The sequence below is a fragment of the Sinocyclocheilus rhinocerous genome, unplaced genomic scaffold (genome assembly GCF_001515625.1).
Source record: "Sinocyclocheilus rhinocerous isolate Xijiao unplaced genomic scaffold, SAMN03320098_v1.1 scaffold275, whole genome shotgun sequence".
NCBI lineage: Eukaryota > Metazoa > Chordata > Actinopteri > Cypriniformes > Cyprinidae > Sinocyclocheilus > Sinocyclocheilus rhinocerous.
In genome coordinates this window covers 660,586-674,606 of record NW_015659967.1, presented here as the reverse complement: position 1 = coordinate 674,606, position 14,021 = coordinate 660,586, and the positions used below count along the sequence as shown (strand labels likewise).

At 34.9% G+C, this 14,021-nt stretch overlaps 1 protein-coding gene across 1 annotated transcript in view; it reads right to left on the bottom strand.

Moving 5' to 3' along the window:
• The window catches only part of LOC107724726 (brain-specific angiogenesis inhibitor 1-associated protein 2-like protein 1), a 71,446-nt gene that overhangs the window by 29,385 nt on the left and 28,040 nt on the right, over positions 1 to 14,021 (bottom strand). Inside the window, exons 2-4 of the mRNA XM_016533751.1 lie at positions 12,189 to 12,250; positions 7,532 to 7,603; positions 5,475 to 5,609 (exon numbers count right to left, since the gene is read on the bottom strand). Coding sequence (XP_016389237.1) covers positions 5,475 to 5,609; positions 7,532 to 7,603; positions 12,189 to 12,250 — 269 coding nt within the window. The remainder of the gene's footprint in view (positions 1 to 5,474; positions 5,610 to 7,531; positions 7,604 to 12,188; positions 12,251 to 14,021) is intronic.

Genomic DNA, 14,021 nt, shown 5'->3' with positions numbered 1-14,021 from the left:
TATTAATTTGTTCCCTCATTTTAGTTAAATCATGGGTAATTTAAGGAACAAAATTAATGAAACATGGACAGTGGCCACAAATTAACAAGTCGTAGGAACGAATTAACAAGTTGTAGGAATGAATATTGTATCTGTCCTGTGTTCCGCAGCCCTGCAAAGCGCACAATATGAAACAATTATCTGGGGAAATTAGATACAACATTTCTATTGCTTTCCATGTTGAAGAACTTTGTGTTGTTTCTATTTTAATGTACTTTTAAAGTTTAAATCACATTAAAAGCTTAATTTGTACATTATGGATGAATGATGATGCATTTATATACTGTCACAGTCACTCACACGTGTTTTGCGCATGAGCTGCATGCAGCCCAAAATTAAATAGCTTAATCGACCATCGATAGCTTTAATCGATTGCATCTCTTATCGACAATTAATTGATCATCGATTAATCGTTGACATCCCTAATACCAATATTTTACGATGATCGATCATAAATACACTATTGAATATACAAAGAAATATTAACTAATATTTTTGTGATTTTAAACAATCTGGCTATGAAATACTACTACTACCACTAATAGTAACTTATTAATTTATGATTATTATTAAATACAAATATAAAAATTACTAAATCAAAAGAAATAACACCTTTAATATTTCACTGTGAAAAATTATGTAAGAAAATAATAATTTTGCTTTACATTACAACTGGAAAATTACAATACTAATATTAATGTCTTAATTTCTAACCTTGAACCATTGAACTTTAAAGCCTCTAAAGCTTCTCTTCTGTTCATATGTGCTTCTCATTAGAAATATGGTAAGACTGTTGGTGCATGTTGCAAGCCAAACTCAGAGCAGATGCAGAGATGAAGTTTGTGGAGCAGCATTTACTGCAAACCAAGCCACCCTGACAATGAAAGCTTAGATTAATCGTGCAGCCCTTATAAGGCCTAATGCACAGATTCCATTATTTTGACGAACCTTTTTGTTGCAAGTGTTTAAGTTCACTAACTAACTACAACAATGCTTCTATAGGCGGGAAGTTTAAATAAAAGTGTGTCTGACCATTCATGCACGACCATATTTTAGGGTTGGACGATATGGCCAAAATTTATATCACGATATATTTCTTAACTTCGGTCGATACGCTATAATTCCGATATCGATATGAACACTATTAAAAAAAGCCTCGTAAAAACTGCCAAGAATGCCCACAACAGATGTCTGTGCATACAAACTTATGAAAAATGAATTTGCTAAGTCTATGACACCTCATATAAAAACAGCACAAATAAATAAATGTTCACCTTTTATTTGTATTTAGTCTTCATACAAACAAGAAATGTGAAATCACTGTCAAATAATCGTCTCAGACTCACCTAATTAATATTAATATCTTTAACTTCAAACTATAGGCTAACATACACTACCAGTCAAAAGTTTTTGAACAGCAAGATTTGTAATGTTTTTAAAGAATTCTCTTCTGCTCACCAAGTCAGCAAAAGTGCATTTATTTGATTAGAAATACAGCAAAAAACTGTTTGAAATATTTTTACTATTTAAAATAAAATATTTTCAAATAGAAAACAGTTAATGTAATTTATTCCTGTGATTTCAAAGCTATATTTTTAGCATCATTACTCCAGTCTTCAGTGTCACATGATCCTTCAGAAATCATTTTACTAAAAAAAAAAAAAAAGAGCAACAACAAAAACGGGCTTATTATTGAAAATGCAAACTGATTGTCTGCCAGCAGGAGGCGCTGTGAGAGCGGTAGAACTAGCGTTTTCTCCAGTAACAGCTGTAATCAAATCAGCTCCGCTCATGAACCTACTTTATCAGATAAATCGATAATAATCGATTTTATCGATTAGTTGTTGCAGCCCTAGTCGGTTCCCTTCAGAGATACATTCATATAAAACGACGTGTTTTGATTTTGAAACGTGCAGTGCTCATGTTTATTCAACGAAGTCAAACGCCACAAATAAATCAATGTATGGGAAACACTGGTAATGTATATCGAAATATCGGAAATGTGTTTAAAAATCATATCACCGTTATTGAAAAAAATTATATCGTGATACATATTGATATTGAATTATTGTCCAGCCCTACCATATTTTTACAGGGTGTGAATGCTCTTCATGATGTGTGTGTATACAAGCACTCAAAAGAAGCCTGCATACGAGTGCCGAATTGAAATAGTAGAAATACTGTTATCGTTAAAATCACTTTAGTATTGACATGGTACCAAAGTAAAGGTACATGTGGCATCCTTTTTTACACCATTTGTTAAAAAAGAAAGACAAAAAAAAAAAAAGTGTACAATATAAAATTTTTTGATTGTGGACAATTAAAATGTCTCTATGATCTGCTTTTGAAGAAATAACATAGTATTGTGCTGTACAACGCGACACATTCACATCAAATGTGCTAAAAAAAACCTCAGCTCTAGATTTACTCTCACGGGACACTGCACTTATTCACAATCACAAAAGTACATTATTTGCATGTGCTTTAAATCCTTGCTGGTTAAACATATTATTCGCGTGCTGTTCTGACATGTGATTTTACAACTGAAGCGCGCACACTAAAAAGCCTGCCAAACAGCGCCTGATTACTGGACAAAGGCCTCGTTTACACTGTCAGTTAAATGTGACCCAATTCCGATTTTTTGCTCATTTGTGACACGGATCGAATCTGTTCTATGACAGTGTAAACAGGAAAAAAACGCATGCATTTGGATATTTTGAGATCGGTTTCAGGCCTCATTCGTATGTGGAAATAAATCGGATATAAATATAAAGATATGTGCCAATGCGACTGCCATGTAAACAGGCAGATCGGATTTTCTGAGGCATTGCGTTCTGTACGTCATTAAAACTGCGACAATTTGGTACTTCTCCGCGGTTTAATGTCGTCATATGTGACCCGTGCTGGCAAAATGAGTGTAAATTCGCACAGGCTATTTTGAGCTACAGGCGCAAAAAAAAAGTGAAAAAATGCTCCAGGTAGTAATTAAACATCTAAAATTATCTTTATTTGTAAATTTTCTGAGAGGATTACCTTTTCTCCGCTCGCTTCTCGCGCTGACTGTCATCCGAAGTGCGTGCATATAATGGCGCTTCTGATGGTGCGTGATCCCGATAAAACACACACATATACAGAATTACAGTATTTCAGTATTCACGCAAACATAATCTGTTCTGTCTTAAGTGAACGCTTAGGGAACTGTTGGGAAAAACATCTGATGTGTAACATTATAGGCCTATTAGATCCGTGCATTAAGGTATAGGACTTCTGTCTCAATGTTAATCTAACAATAAAAGAAAAGAGGGAATCACTCGCTGCACTTCATTGAACTGCTTTTGTAGTTTTAATAATCAATTTATTTGTAATGAACACACTTAAGTTATTTTTACATTTGATTATATGTTTTTTGTACATGAATGCTTTAGTTTAGATATAAAATTATAAAAAGGTAATGCATTATTTGTTTCTTTCTAGGCTATTTGTTCTACAGTTTTTTTTGCATCTGTTCTTATTTATAATAGCAAAGAAAAAAAAAATAGCTGTATTGTGATTATTAATATAGGTAATTAATAAGAAGAAAAGACGGATGACTTTACTCTATCGACTTCAAACGGGTGTAGCTCAGTCATTTTTTTTGTCCGATTCCAACAAATCATAAATCATTTTGAAGGTCTTTTAATGGAGAATGTAATTTTTTTTTTTTTTTAATTGCTCATTGTGACTCGTTTTGTCAGCACAGGTCACATTATTCTCAGGAGGAAGCACATGTTGAGGCGGTAAATGACAACAAAGCATGCTCGATGTTTCAGATGGTATGGCAAGTGTTAACACATGAATCGGATATGGGTCAGAATTGAAAGAACGTGTAAACGGACAGCCAAAAAAATCGGATATAGGCAACAAATCAGAATTGGGCATCAAGACCTGCAGTGTAAACGAGGCCTAAGTTATCTTTCATGTCTGATTGTAGTAATACTGTCAAAACACCCAAGGTTTACATATAAACACAGTTGGTTATGTCTAAAGTGAAAGTAAACAGTTGACTGTATATTAGATGTGTGCAGGTCTTAAAGTGACAGCAGACTAATAGCACTAAACATGCTGCCGCTTGTCATTAAAGGGATAGTTCACCCCAAAATTAAAATTCTGTCATTATTTAGCTACTCACTCTTACAGGTGCATCTCAATAAATTAGAATGTCGTGGAAAAGTTCATTTATTTCAGTAATTCAACTCAAATTGTGAAACTCGTGTATTAAATAAATTCAATGCACACAGACTGAAGTAGTTTAAGTCTTTGGTTCTTTTAATTGTGATGATTTTGGCTCACATTTAACAAAACCCCACCAATTCACTATCTCAACAAATTAGAATATGGTGACATGCCAATCAGCTAATCAACTCAAAACACCTGCAAAGGTTTTCTGAGCCTTCATCAAAATGGTCTCTCAGTTCTCTCTAGGCTACACAATCATGAGGAAGACTGCTGATCTGACAGTTGTCCAAAAGACTTAAACTACTTCAGTCTGTGTGCATTGAATTTATTTAATACACGAGTTTCACAATTTGAGTTGAATTACTGAAATAAATGAACTTTTCCACGACATTCTAATTTATTGAGATGAACCTGTACTTTGTCCCAAACCTGTATTAATTTCTTTCTTGTGCTGAATAAAAAAAATATATTTTGAAGAATGTGGGTAACCAAACAGTTGACAACTTTTATGTTCAACAGAAGAAAGAAAGTCATTCAGGTTTAAAACTACTTTAGAGTGAGCAAATGATTTAAATGATGATTTTGGGTGAATTATGATGAGCTTTGTAAAAATCGACGCGTTTCAAAAAGGCGGGGCATAGAGGAGAAACAATAATGTACAGTATGTGGAAAATAATGTGTTTTTTGAACTTTAAACCGCATTAACACATTTCATTACACCAAATACACAAAATAATGTTCTTTTTAGCAGCATCATATGACCCCTTTAATGTTAATAAAACAACAAAACACAAAGAAAATCACTCACTGCTCTTGACTGAGGAACTTTAATAAAGTGGCTTTAACAAGAATCAGTGTATAATTTACACAGTGAAGTGTAGGCCTATAGTGTTTTATTTTTATATTTGTTCATTCAATTTCTTGAATGCTCCTGTTAAATACACCTACTGTACCTGAAAAATAAAGCACTGTTTGTTTTGTTTATATATTATGTGTATTTGTAAAATGTATCTTTGTTCTTATTTTTTAATAAAAAATAATTTTATATTCGCCCACTTTGGCCTAAATGTCTGCCATTCATTTTTATTTTATATTTTGTTACCTTGTAAGGCTTTGTTTTTAGAATTGTTTTCTATTATAAATATAATTATTTTTTAACTGTAAATAAAAACATTAGCATGTGTAGGTATATACAGTATGTGTGGCACAAACCCACGTACCTCATTCTCTTTACTCTCATACTTCGAAGCGTTCTTTCCTTGACTTTTCCTTCTGAGCTTCTTCAGGTCTGACTGCGATCTCTCCAGCGAGTCCTGCTTCATCTTGTGTTCGGTCTGATATCTCTTAAACGTGGCCTGTGGACAAACTGTATTCGATCAGAGACATGGAGTCGTGTCCATACATGCACAGTGTATCAGTGCAGAGATGAGTTCCACTGACTTCTGTGCTAGATGTAGACAGGAAACAAATAGTGTGACATGCATCTGATTTTCACTACCCATCTCTGAAGATAATGCCATTTTAGGCATATTTCCCAGTCTGTAAAGAATCATATACGGACAACAGCATTGGGAACAAAGTAATGACAACTAACGTGACAGTAGTCGTTTTCAAAATAATCAAGCTTTTCCTGTTAGCAGCTATGTTTTCCAACTAGCAGCATTGTAGTGTGACATTACGCTATATAGCACTGTTGTTTTTTAGGTCACATTGTAATGCACACAGCCTTATAACTGAGAATGCAGAGGCAACAATCAAATGCAAATATGCTCCCTGCGTCTCTCTAGCACTGGGAAGTCTGATTAATTTTTGCAAATGAGGCCAGAACAAAAGAAACAATTCACATATTCGTTACCACAAGTGTTCCTCAAAGACCCTGCAAGGCATTTCACGATTTGTTGTTAACAACAACAACAACAACAACAAAAAACAAACAAACAAACAAAAAAAGACAGATTACAGTTTACCACTATGTTTTTAATTTAGTTTGAATAAATTAAAAGATGTTCTTAATTAATATAAATGTATCATGTTTAAGTTTGATGTGCTTTTTAAGTTTTTTTTTCTTAATTAATTCAGATGGTATTTTCCCTTTCAGTAGCATTTTGATGTAGTTAGTTTAATTAGTGGTCAACCAATATATTGACTGGCGCTAACATAGTTATGAAAAAATAACGCAATTAAAATATTTTAATGCAGTTAATGCACTGGCCCCAACCCCAGACCTGTACATCATCTTAAATTTCATACACAGTAGACTGTTGACAAATATGATGCAGGGCAACAACTCCATCAATGCAGTCATGCCCTAAAATTCAAGATATTGGGGCAAAAAAAATGCCCCGTATGAGTTTTTTTGTCTCATATTTATATCACGATAAGCGATATCACAGGAGCAGCGAGAGCTATATCACATCAGTGCTTTTTAGCACGAGTGCAAATGTGATCTTATACAACAGTTCAGTAAATAAGAAGTTAATATAGTTATATTTTAAACACAATATTGTCTGTTTTTCCACAGTTTTGCCAACAAAAACATTATCGATTAAGCCACAGCAGAACTGTTGTGCATCTCCGAGCAACACAGCTGTGTTTAGTTTCCGAATGAATCCGCGTTTTGAATGAATCGAGTAAACCAATGATTTAATGGCTCTTTCATAAAGAGAGCCGTTTACTTATTTTCTGAAAGAATCAGCCGATTGAACGGATTGAATGAATGAATGACTCATAAAGACATTTACCGCCACTTGCTGGCAGTTTTAGTTTCTTATTTAGAGTATAATTTTTTTTTAATGAAATGAAATGAAAACATTAAAGGGATAGTTCACCCAAAAAAATATAATTCTGTCATCAATTACCCTCATGTCGTTTCAAACCTGTATGACTTTATTTTGCACAACATAAAAGAAGGTATTTTGAAGACTGTTGGTAACAAAGCTGTTCTGGTTACCAATGACTTTTATTGTATGAACAAAAATAACATTATAAATGTCTTTACTGTCACTTTTGATCAGTTTAATGCATCCTTGCTGAACAAAAGTATTAATTTCTTTAAAAAATATATACTGACCACAAACTTTTAAGCGGTAGTGTGTATCTGTTCAAGTTTAGTACTTCTGTTGCAACTTGCCATTGAGATCTAAAATAATTACCACTTTACCCTCTTAAATTATCTTTAATGTAGTTATTTTAATACAAGTAATTTAATGTAGTTTTTTACTGTAGTATCTTCCCTATAAGCAGTTTTCCCATCAATAATGAATATACAGCAGCTCACCGTCATGTATTTCACATCCATGTCAGTTTTCCTCTCCAACTCTGCAATAATCTCCCGATGAAACTGTCTGAACTGTAGAGACAGAGAGAGAAAGAAAATGAAGAAAATAAAAAGATACAAAGCCCACAAAATGAATGATAATGGTTTGGTGTGAAAGTGTGCTGGTGAGAGGCCTACAGTGACAACACACACATACAAGAACAGAAAACCAGGCGACCGAGTGTTTACAGTTGTTGTATAAGCTAAAGTGCTTATAGAGGAGATGAGTCAGAGACAAACAGAGGGATACCCACACACACTAACTAACCCATCAACCTAATGCACGAGGGCGAGAGCGCTTACATCAACACCTCATCATCATGGCTACAAGTGCACCCACCTACCCCTCTCCCTCACTGATCTGTTTTGCCCCTTTTTAAGTGAGATCCCACACTCCCAGCGTTCCTGACACGTCTTCATTAATACATGTCTTCATTTAGAAAAATGCTTCATTTGCTACAGCCATTAAATGAGGAATCACTGTTGTGTTTTAGATGTGTCTGCCTTACATTCAAGAAGACATTCTTGTTTCATCATTTCATAGATCTACAGGAGAATTTTTAGGTTCTGGGTACAATGTAGGCTAGCATAGTAGAAATGCACCTTTAAATGTCATAGTGTGTAAGGGCTTGGATTAATCACATAATCCAACCGCCGACGTATCATTCCAGCCCTAATAACGAAAAATCTTTATGGAGACAGTCAGGAAATCTGCACAACCATCAGTATTGGACGATAAACGTAACTATCTGTGCTGCAGGACATCAGTATGAAAACAGCCAATGATCAGAGCCGATTTTACCCTGTCAATCAATATGGGATGGAAAAGAGTGTCTTAAAATCTCAAGCAGGGAAGAAAATGTCTCTATCTTGGTTGAAAATGACAGCAGATGTGCTATTTGATGCATGAAAAACAAAACATCTTCAAATTTTGAATAAATTATGCACAAAGCAGCAGTGCAACATTATCAGAACGCACCCATCCCATTATAATCACTGAAGCTGTCATTGCAGATTTACAGTTTCACACAACAGTTTGAGTCCTGAGGTTCAGAGCTCACTGCACAGACTTCTGGACTCGTCAAAATCAATAAAGCTGACTAGACTAGATAATAAAGTATATAGTGTCTTGTCTATAATGGGTTTAGTTTTGTCACGTAACTTGCTTGCAGTGTGCTGAATGCAGTAGTGGTTTACTTTTGCCATATACAAATGAATATCTCAGCTGGCCCTTTTCTTATCAAGAAACTAATAAATGCTAAATAAATGTTGAAATGTCAGAGAATAAAATGATTAAAATACTATGTAGCAAAAACAAACAAACAAACAAAAAAACATACTCTATGTTAAGTTTTTTTCATTCAGGTCAATTACTGTCATGGCAGAGCAACCATTTGAACAATCATACTAAGCAAGTTAGATTTCATAAACATGTTTAGAGCAGCTACTTGAATTAACATTAGGGATAATGGCACAGATGTCTGAATGTAATGAAAAATAGCAACGTTACTAACATGACTATATATCTTTATTATTAGGCTCACTTTGTAAAAGGCCTTTCAAATTCACAGCATTTTTATTTAAAAAAATATTTAGCTGCTTTTCATTGCTCTGTTTTTGAATGGTCTGAAAAATCGCACTGGATAGACTACTTTTATAACACTTTTATGGTGCATTGGCATCCTTTTTGAAACCTAAACTTTGATGGAAAAGAATGACCAGCAAATTATTCAAAATGTATCCTTTCTTTTCTCATGAAAGAAGGTTTACAATGACATGATGGTGAGTTGGTGACTAGAATTTTCATTTTTTTGGGCTAAACAAATATTGTTTTTAATATTATAATTATTATTATTATAATTTTTGCAGTCACCCTGACTGAGATGTTCATTCAACCCTTATTCTGTTTGTGCCAGAAAAACACAGTGGTGATTAAATTATAAGTTATTTGCATTTAATTATACCAGGAAAGTGGACAGAGGCCCCATCACAACGAGGGGCCTCATCTAGGGTTGGGTACCGTTCACATTTTAACCAGTACGGTACCGGTATCTGAATTTCGGTGCCGGTACCCAACGGTACCTTTTTTCGGAACTTTACTCTGTGTAATTACAAAAACATTTTGTAAACAAACAGAAATTCTTGTTTAAATTTTTCTGAAAATCAAATTAAGGCATTAAACATTTATTTTAAATCAAATAAAAATTAAACCCTTTCATTTTTTGGCAAACAAACTGAGGTTTACTGTTGAAATTAATACATGGAAGAAAAATTGTGTGAATATTCCTTTAAAACATTTTTTAATATGCTAATAATTGTATTATTTTTTCTACAATTAAGTGATTAATCTGGTTGTAATATTTATTTTGATCATTTAATTGTTTCATTTAAATTTGATAGAAAATGGAATATTTAAAGATGTACATTATACTGTACAAAAGTAATACAAGAGTAATATATTTCTGTTACATGTTAAACCGTACTTTTATTTTGACAGGTTGCCATGAAGTTTCTGTGTGTATACAGTATGATGATGCTAGTTTTCTCAAATGAAACGGTAAAATTCTCGCGAAGTGACTCTCACAGCAGCTCTGGAGATTAAGTTTTTGTGTTTAGTGAGACGCAGAGGCCGAAAATCACATGAATTCCGTGGCATTCCGTGGCGTTAAATTATAAGTTATTTGCATTTAATTATACCAGGAAAGTGGACAGAGGCCCCATCACAACGAGGGGCCTCATCTAGGGTTGGGTACCGTTCACATTTTAACCAGTACGGTACCGGTATCTGAATTTCGGTGCCGGTACCCAACGGTACCTTTTTTCGGAACTTTACTCTGTGTAATTACAAAAACATTTTGTAAACAAACAGAAATTCTTGTTTAAATTTTTCTGAAAATCAAATTAAGGCATTAAACATTTATTTTAAATCAAATAAAAATTAAACCCTTTCATTTTTTGGCAAACAAACTGAGGTTTACTGTTGAAATTAATACATGGAAGAAAAATTGTGTGAATATTCCTTTAAAACATTTTTTAATATGCTAATAATTGTATTATTTTTTCTACAATTAAGTGATTAATCTGGTTGTAATATTTATTTTATCATTTAATTGTTTTATTTAAATTTGATAGAAAATGGAGTATTTAAAGATGTACATTATACTTTACAAAAGTAATACAAGAGTAATATATTTCTGTTACATGTTAAACCGTACTTTTATTTTGACAGGTTGCCATGAAGGTCCGCGTTTTCGCAGAAACCATATGGCCCTAGAAATGTAACCACACTTCAGAACATTTTGGTTTGCCCTGTGTGTTGTTTGAACGAGTTGCAGGGGTGACATCACGTCACAGGGTCTCTCTTTCTCTGTCTGTAGCATATGTGCCCAGATGCGTTCTCAGGTACCGAAATTTGGCACCAATTGATTTAACGTGAATCGGTACTCGGTAGTACCGACGCAATTCAGTCGGTACCCTTAAAAGTACCGAGTTCGGTACCCAACCCTAGCCTCATCTAAGACAGAATAATCTGAATAAATCCTAAATTAAATCTGTTCATCATATAAAGCGATCGTATCTTTTTAGAAGGCTTTTATTAAACTGCACAATTCACATAGATTACTTTTTTGAGCTTGTAAATTACAGTTGCAATGGATGGACAAAAATGAGAGATTAATAAAAATGTCTTATTTTGTGTTATGAAGTTGAACAAAAGTCTTTGGGTTTATATACAAAAGCTTTGGGTTTAGAACGGTTGAGTAAATGATCACAAATTAAATTTTTGGGTGAACTATCACTTTAAGTCATACTATACTGAAACTAATCAGGGAAGCTCATCTGCATGAGCCGTTTTAGGGGGGCGTGGCAGAGTCTTAACTTTGATAAAGAATATCTCTTTGGTTTTGAGACTTTAGTCTTTGCAACTTCAGGGATCTTATCTATGCACAATCAGCTTGTAACACTCCAAAGAGAAAGGAAAACTTGAAATCGCATCATATGACCCCTTTAAAATTATGCTAGTGTACTAAAACCGACATATGTTAGTTTATGTTTTAGACCTTACTGTTGTCAAACTAGTATAGATTCAAAATATTGGCAATTACATTAGTTATCGTCCACAAAAAAAAAAAAAAAGAGGTTAGGAATGGTATCAGTATCACAACTCTAATTCTTTGTCTGGTATTTCAGGAATGCTCAGGTTTGTGAAAATGATATCAGATTTGACTGAAGCCGTTTAAACACGGCCTGTCTTCTGTTGGGTGTCCTGTTTTTGATTCACAGATCAGCAGCTGCACCAGCAGGAATGGCCGTGTCATCATGTGGCGCTGGGATCAGGTGCATCAACAGGCATGTTCAAACCTGCTCTGATAAAAACTCTACAATCTAACACGCAGTAGGTGTGTCCGCTGTATTCCTCTACCCTTTCCTGTTGTTTACACTAATAAGACTGCCTGTACGTCAACGGGAGAGAGTCCATAAAGTTTATGGGAAATGGGATGTTTGATATGCGATTAAATTGCAGATGGCGATCTCTTGCTTGGGTGTGTTTGAATGTGCTTTCGGTCAGCCTAAGAATGTGTTTACAGCAAGCAACAAACACATACAAACACACACTCACGTTCTCCTCCAGTTCTATGTTGACTTTCCGATGGACGTCTGAGATCTCCATCAGGATGACCCCTAAGGACAGAGAAAACACTTATCAGCCTCTCACACCAATACAAAGGCTATTAACACGTCCATTGTTTTTAATCTAATAATCCACAGAATTCCCCTGTTTAATAAACCCCCACGGCCTTGTTTTCCAAGAACAGTCCTCCCTCAGAGCGGCTACTGTAATTAAAACACACTGTGTGCACGGATATTTCTCACAGCATGCTCCTACCCGCTGTAATCAAACGGGGATTAAAATGCAAAACCTACGGCATAAATCAGAGCACTTTATATAAAGGATCCGCCCACCACACACTTATTCAACACTTATTTGAGAGGCAATTCTCAAGCATCCTTAAGAATTGTATTTGATTGCTGGACAGAGAGAAGGAGGGACAGATGTCTGCGAAGAGATTTTATCCCTGCCCTAGAGACTGATGCGTGTAGATTAGGGATGTGCGGGTCTAGTCGACTAAATGGTACAGCTCCTACTAGTCGACACTGAAAACAATAGTCGATTACACGACAGAAAAAAGAAAAGAAAAACAAAAACATGATTTTATCATTCAAATTACCATCATTTTAACATTGCATTTAAAACATTTTAAATAAGTTAAAATAAAACGTTTGAAAAATAATACATTATTTTTAAAAGTTTATCTGGGCGGAAACTACATTTTTACCTCAGACCTCACATGCGTTTTCTTAGTGTCAGTTGCGGTGAGTTAAAAAATTACCATGCAAAAGACGAGTAGGTGTGGGATTATTTTGAATTAGAAGGAAACGGAAAAGTTTTGTGTAAACTGTATAATGTCAAATTGTCTTACAATAACTCTACTGGAGCGATGCGTAATCATATTCAATACAGGCACGTAGGCGTTAGCTTAGAGGCTGGCCAAAGCCAGCAAATGTCAATCACGTCATTCACTACAACCCGCCGGAGCTGCGATCCCGTCCGCGCCGTCTATTCCTTTAATGAACACCCACTTCGGTGGTGGTGCGGGATGTCCAGGCACTTTCTGAAACTCTATCGGCTTGCTTTTCGTTATCTCTGCGTGCCTGCGACTTCAGTTCCTGCCGAGCGCGTTTTTTCAAGTGCAGGAATTTTATTGTTAACGCCTCAGGTCCCGTCTTTCACCAGACCACGTTGATAATTTCACTGAACAAATAACACATGGTCTGAGTAAGTAAAATGGGCATTGTTGCATTTTGTTTTTAGAAGATATAGCCTACACGAAGTACGGTTTTAAAAGCCGTTTTTATGCTATTTCTTGATAAACCTTCCTATTGTTTTCAACTTGTGTTTTAATATGTTGGCTAACGTTATATGAAGATTAAGAATTCTGTCAGGCTATTGATTGATTTTCCATTGTTCTGCATTTCCCCAGCTGATTTGAAAAAATAAGCTATGCTTTGACCGACGTTGAGTGTATGCTCTTCTTTTATTTCTTTTTAACGACCACCTAAAATTAAATGATGATAACGCGAGGCAAGTGTGCGGCAAGCGGAATTCATTGAGGGATTTGACAGTGTGATTCATAGATTAAGTATTTCAAATATAGGCTATGCTACACGCACACACAGAGGGTTTTTTTTCTTACCATCTTTTGGGGGTTTCTTGCTTTTAGACTAGTCGACTAGTCGGATACAAAACTTTCGTTTAAACGACAGTCAAATTAGTCGTCCCGCACATCCCTAGTCCTGATACGTGAGTTTGAACGAGAATGCACGAGTTGGCGGTAATGCATAGACGGACATTATGTGAAAATGTGGACAGTGCCAAAATAAAGGTGCCTAT